At 44.1% G+C, this 6,768-nt stretch overlaps 1 protein-coding gene across 5 annotated transcripts in view; it reads left to right on the top strand.

Moving 5' to 3' along the window:
* The window catches only part of LOC119917061 (SLX4 interacting protein), a 35,646-nt gene extending 29,258 nt beyond the window's left edge, over positions 1–6,388 (top strand). For all 5 annotated transcript variants that reach the window (XM_038737141.1, XM_038737139.1, XM_038737144.1 and 2 more), the window contains 2 exons: positions 4,453–4,559; positions 4,655–6,388. In XM_038737141.1, coding sequence (XP_038593069.1) covers positions 4,453–4,559; positions 4,655–5,435 — 888 coding nt within the window. In that variant the 3' untranslated portion in view covers positions 5,436–6,388. The remainder of the gene's footprint in view (positions 1–4,452; positions 4,560–4,654) is intronic.
* Positions 6,389–6,768: the final 380 nt, after the last annotated feature.

The following is a 6,768-nucleotide window of genomic DNA, read 5'->3' on the forward strand; positions in this document are numbered from 1 at the left end:
TAATGACTGTCATGTATGGAGTGGTTGAGTAAATTTAACCCTGACATTGACCACATCTGTGGGGGCGACATTAAATTTAGCGCACCCTTGATATTTGCTCTATTTAAGAGACGACTATAAGCCTATTGTACTTGTTCTATTACAACTTAGAACCAACTTTTGCTCTGCAGAGGTACGGCCACTGAAACGATCGGGTTTGTGTGAGACCGTGGGAAACAAAAGAAAGGCATCTCTTAGACAATGTTTTTTCTTGACATTTGAAGATTCAAGTCCCTCATAAAAAGTCTTCTCCTATTGTGAGTCAGCACCAACAGCGAGGAGGGCAGCATGGGAAGGAAGAGCTAGTGTTTAGGATTGTGGCCGCTTGTTTTCTAGTCAGGCACAGAGTGGGCAGCTGAGGTGAGTGGCGTGCTGGGCTGCAGAAGTTTGGATCAAAGGCAGAGCAGATGTGTTTCCAGTCCCCCCCTCTTCTGAGCTCTGGACGAGTCTGTGTGTTTACTCATGACCTCAGCGCGCCTCTTTTCTTCACAGCTCGCAACAGCTAGCAGCAGTGCTTTCCCAAGCGTCCAGTGTCTGCTGATCTCCTCTCCATCACGGCCAAATACATGGATGTGATCTCTTGCATGCAGAAAGGCTCTCTTCATGATCATGTCCCTTCATTCCACCCTGTCTTACGCTGTTCATTGATTTGAGTCTGAACAGTTAACAGCTTGTCTTAATCCTTACACATGGGTGGATCCAAAAACTTGCCATTGTTCAGGGATAAGAACTGTCCTATTTTCGACAAGTATGTGCCCATGCATGTTTGTTGACTTTGTTGTAGGGAAGATGTGGTGAGCTTAGAGAAACACTGCATGTTTCCTCTGTGGGAGCAGGGTGGTTGGAGGGTGAGGGGTGGAATTTGTGGACTGGTTTTTCACGAACATCTCTGCAGGAGGTATTTCTGCACTGACAGTTAAATAGTGTTGTTGTTTCTTGGTGCCAGTTTAAGGATGTTGTGTACTTAGTTGTGCCTTTGCAAAGGCTTTCCAGTGTAAAGAATAATTCCATTTTTATAACTCAAATAGTTTTAGGGATTGAAGTATTTCAAGTGGTATGAATCATTATTTTCTGACAGATGAGTGATCACCAGGCTCTATAGGATCGCATCTAACTGGTTTTGTATGTGTAAGGTGAGGTACAAAGACATTAGAGTAATCCATGAACAAACAATCTGGCTTCCACTGTGGCAGATTACAAGTAAACATGACTTGATGGTTGATCGGAGCGTTTCATGCTGGCGTGTTTTCTGACTTGACATCTTGTTTTTCTTTTCCTGGTAATTTTCATGTTTTTATCCCAACTAAAAGTTTGCAGTGTCTTCATGATGAGATGAGAAAGGCCTCTGAGGTCTTTGGCCTTTAAAAATCCTTGCAAAACCCATTGGGTAAACTAAAATAAATGCATGGTCATCACGCTGCAAAAAAGACAGTTATTCCTGGTTCTTGGGAAAAAATGTTTTACCCAACAAAATTGTTGTTGTATGGTACAGATGAAGGACCATGGCCACTTATGTAAATTATATGGAGCAAATTGTTTGTCAGCAAAGCGTAAGACACTAAATAAAAATGTCTTTGGATACCAAGAGAGGTTTTGTCATCCTATGCAGTGGAGTTTTTAAACTGCTCAGACTGCTTGGCCATATCACCGCATTACTTTCAAGTGCAGCTGCATTAAAAGATAACTAACATAATCTTCCTATCTGTGTTCCTACCTTATCATGGATGGCAGTGGAGAAACTGCTCATTCCCTGTATTTTATGGAGCCTGTAGTTGGTTATCTTTTTGAAGTTGTTTCAAGGAGTCATTTAGAGTTGGGCAAGCTATTAGAATCTGTACTGGTACCCTTTTAAACCAAATGATTCATTCTTTCTGCTCCCCTTGCCCTTTGTTCAGGTTTATCTCTGTAATCTGACATCCAGATGTGCTGTCTTGTTGCAGCAGCTCCCGTGGTGGAGCCATGTTGTTTTGGAGGCTCCGGGGCCGGGGAGGGCACTGTTGGTCTACTCTACATGTTGCATCACGAGAAGTGTTTTGCGGCTTTGTGTGGGGGCGAGCAGACTGGCTGGCGGTGGGGAGGTTAAATCCTAGTTTCTGAGGGAGAAGTGGTGGCGGCGGGTAGAAGTTCTTATTTACCACCATCCCTCCCTCCTTTTTCATGGGACACTCTCCAGCTATTGGGAATTTGCATCATTCCGTACAAGATTAGGCCACCTCGGTTCCCACACAATACTTACTGTTTTATCCACATAGCCTGTGATAATTCTAATGTTCATGCGCCAGCTCCCCCCCCCCTCCCCCATCTTTAATCCCTCTACTTTCTTCTCTTATTGCTATATACAGAATGTCCGACCCCTGGTGATAATTCATTCACAATCTCTCTCTTTCTATCTATCTTTCTCCTTCTGCCTGCTATGTATATCCAACCTCTTCCTCTCTTCATGCTTCTTCCTTTCCATCACTCTGTTCTTTCACGCTTGCTCTTTTGAAGTCATGCCGACAGGAACAGAAAGGCACTAAACTTTCCCAGAGAGCCTCCCATTGGCTTCTTGTTGATTTTTCTTTCAAGTTCATTTTCAAACAGCATTTATTCATTTTAAACAGATGAGAATAAAAATCAAGGCATCACAATGCAAATGATGGCACCCACATCTTTCTCAGAATTGTTGTTGTTGGGGTGGGTGTGTGAGTGCGTAGGCAAATACAAGTCTGAATGTGTGTCACTGTCTGAAATCCAAATCCAAGGCTAGTGCTAGCTCTGGATATGAGAGTGTGTAAAGACTGAACCTCAGCCCACACTCTAACATGACTCCATCTCTACACAAAGGGCAGCCTGTGGAGAGCTTCCTGTGTGAGGATTCTTGTGTTTGTGGGCATGCTGGAGAGGCTGTTTAGGTCAGCCGATATTACTCTGGGGGGTGCCTCTTCCTTTGTTGTGCTCCCTACTAAACGCTCTCTCTTTCTCTTTTTCATTCTGTAGTATCTTGTCCCTTGTCTCTTGTGGTCCCTGCCTACTTCCCTGTTGCCCGGCCTCCTTATTTACTCTCCTCCCTCCATCTGGCCTCTTTATTCCGTCCACCACACCACAGACCAGAGTGCAGTTGCTAGGTCTCAACACCCAGTCCAAAGCCACAATGCCCCAGTTTGCCCTTTTAGTTTTGGACCGATACCGCTGGTTCGTTAGTGTTCCTTGTTGCTGTGACGACAGTCGTTACAGTCGTTAAGACCAGCGGTATCGATGACCCGGGATAACGACCCACTGAGGTTAAATAGCTGAGTTTCCCTGCCAGTCAGTCAGAACTGAAGAATTCCTTTGGATAAGGGACGAAACGTCTTCCAGTAGCTTCAACCAAGTCCAGTTGCCCTTCATTTTAACCTTTGTTGGATAAGTTCTGTTCAATTTACCAGCTGCGTCTCTTGTTCTCTCATAACTCCAGAGTCTGTTTGAGGTCAGCCAAGGAAAAGACCTGTGGTTAACCTTCATTAGTGGCCTGTTGAGGGCACTTGTTGGTGAGATCCAATCTTTGGCCCGTTCCTTGTTCTGCCTCAGAGGGTCCCCTTATTATGTGTGTATATTAAACTTTCAACCCATAGATAACCATTTTAGCCAACTAGGAAAGTGCTTTTTACACACGCTCAGGTGTATAGTGGCATATGGAGTAAAGGTTTAATGTAAATAAGTATTTAAACATGTTTAAAAAATGCTAGCTGTTGAGAGTGATGAGAGTCTGTCTGCATTTAAACCTGTTAACCTGCAACTCAGAGTGCTGCTACAGTCTTCTTACCATGAGGCTACTTCCACTAACTTTGTTTTTATCTTATCCTTTGTCCTCTGAGATGCTTGTCATCCCATTTTTGCATTTTTTCACTTGCCGTCGTTGCTGTATATTTCCCATGCCTTGCTCCATCTTATTATCTTTAATCGTAGTTTTAACTTGTCAACATGGTTTCACCATTTAGTAATTCTGCCTCAGGCTGCAAGCATCACTCCAAGCCTCAGACAGTGGAGATTATGAAACATTAGTTCCCCAATGACAAGCCGGTGATTATTTTTGTAGCCTTTGAGGTGGTTGCTTTGTGCATTATTAAGTCGGGGAGTGATTCTTTGCACTAGCTGGGGTGCTAATAAGTGTCTCTGAAGGCATTATAGAAAACATTCCTTTTGTACTGTATCATAGTTCAAATACTATTTGGGATTCAAGAGAATCAGAAGTTGTTGTTTTTTTTTTAATCATATTGGATTGTTTTGTCTGATTTTATTCATTATATTATCAATGTTACAGAAGTCTAGTGATTGTTTTTTAATTCTGACAATGCCAGATGATGACAACAGTCTGCTGTGAAGGCCAAACCTTTCCAGGGGATGCCAGGAATAATATTTTTTGTTTACACCGATTCTGTTTGTCCTCTCTAGACTGAGCTGAGTGAACAAAGCAGATCGGAATATTTTTCCAGAGTGGGAGAAACCCAAGAACCTTCAAACAGCCCCACAAAAACAAAGAAGACTGCGCTTCAAAAGATGTAAGTATGATCTAATGCAGAACTTTCCAACCCCACCAGTCAGAGAGGACACTCAAGTATCTGTTCATATCCTCTTATCCTTTTAACTTTTTCAGAGCCAAACAAGCTGGTGTCCAGCGAGAGCTCTGTGGTTCCAGTATGGGGGAGCAGCAGATTGACCAGAGAGCCTGTCCCAAAACCCAAAGAGGGGAACTTAAAGCTGGAGAGTCAGAATCAAGCCCAAAAGAGTCCAGCTCTGGACAGAAGGCCATCCCAGTGGCATACCACAAGGTGCCTTGCCCCATTTCCTTAAATGAGGCCATGGCTCTGATTGTGACTACTCAAAAGCAGGATCTGACCCAGGCGCAGCAAACTGAGCATAGTCCTCCAGACAGCATCAACCCAAATGGGGCCTCAGTAGTTTTCTGCCAAAATGAAACCAGTCAGGAGACAAGCAAGAGGTGCAAGCCGAGCGATGCGGGGGAAGACCCTCACCCACAGAGGGCCAAGAGGACGTGCCTTGGAAGACCTCCAGCCACAATGCAAACTCCCTCCACCACGTGCTCCACACAAACATCCAAGCATGAACTTCTTCCTCTGCCACCCCTTCCTCCAGTGGTAGCCAAGGCAGAGTCCGAGGCTTTCCCAGTCTCCGAGTGCAAGAAAACCACACTGGAAGTAGAGCTGCTTACTCTAGGGAAACGGGCCCAGAGGCTCCCCCTCGCAAGCAATAACACGGCACAGACAAACCAAAACAGGCTGGCCGCAAGTCTGAGGGGCCTATCTGTCAAGCCTGCATCCTCAGGCTCCTCTATTAGTTCCAGATCCACACTCGGAGAGGAGGGGAGTGAAAATGTGCCCAGAACCTCTAGATTACGACGACTGAAGAGGTCCTGAGGGGGAGAGACAAGCTACAGTAAAGATGCCTGACGCCACAGAGATAGAGATGATATTGTGTCAGGCTGGATGTTTACCCCATGCAGTCTCCTCAGATGACATGCATTTGTACACGCGTCACATTTTACTACAATATGCATGTTTCACATGTGCCGTGAATAGTGCAGCAGACACACACACACGCACGCACACACGCACACACCTCTCAAATGCTGAACATATTATGGCAATTGATACATGAGCGTTTGAGTTACGCTTTGTCAAATACTTGAAACAGACTTTGCCTCCACCCATAAGAAGTGGTGGTCAAGAAAGGCTCGCAAATGAAAGTCAAAAACCTTTAATTGGAGTTTAGATTTGGTTTTGTGTTAAAGATTGGGGATTTCAGACAGGCAGGAGCCATGCAGTACGTCATGGCTTTCAGTCGGAAATACTGGCTCCTACGTGTCTGAAAACTGTCCAGTTTCCCCGCTGAAGCTCTGGCGTGATTGATTGCCGTTTCCAGATTTATTTCATCACCCCATTCTCAAAAATGTATTTTTCTAGCTAGTTTACATTCATATACAATTTGCTCTCTACTTGGTTGCTAAGCACCTGAAATGTATCTTTAAATTTGAGGGTATTATTATGCAGCGTTTATATTGAACTTGAACCAAATATGTGTGAATGTGAGTAATATTGAAATATTAGTGGTTTTATTTGGGAATAGCAGGACGTCTACAGTACCACAGGTTAAAACATAGATGCTGTCGTCGCTCCAACACTCGTCAGGGCTGTTATAATCAATCAGTTTGCCCTGTGCAGAGAGAGCATGGGGCAACTAGGGGCCAAAAGCCACTCATACTCTGATGTTCCACTTGATGACATAATGCTGCCTGAATAAATTACTCCTGATTTTTAATTTTACTGGAAAAGCATTTTATTCTGTAAATAAATGTGTTTATCTCTCTGAATCTTTGTGGAAAAATGCAAATAGGATGATCATTTTCGGGAAGCAGCCGACATAAAATAACACGTAGATGTCTTCACGTTGTTTTCCTCACACTCAGTCCAGGCCGGCTGATGCTCATGGCAGTTTGACAGCGAGAAGGTCTGTCCAACAACACTGATGTTGCTAATAAACCTGTTCCCACTTCTCTGAAACTTCTCTGTTCCCAGTCTCCCTCAGTATCAACGGGTGTAACCTGAGATGAGTCACTAGCAGAACGCCAATTCTGTTCTTATCAAGACAGAGACAATATGGTGGATTTGTGAAACTGACTCCACTGTTTTTGTAGTGCATTCACATGTTCCATGAAAGGTTTCCCACGTTGGGAAGTCGTTCGTTCGACTT

Source organism: Micropterus salmoides, unplaced genomic scaffold (genome assembly GCF_014851395.1).
Source record: "Micropterus salmoides isolate LMB-PRFRI ecotype aquatic unplaced genomic scaffold, ASM1485139v1 Ms_hic_scaffold_22, whole genome shotgun sequence".
NCBI classification, from domain to species: domain Eukaryota; kingdom Metazoa; phylum Chordata; class Actinopteri; order Centrarchiformes; family Centrarchidae; genus Micropterus; species Micropterus salmoides.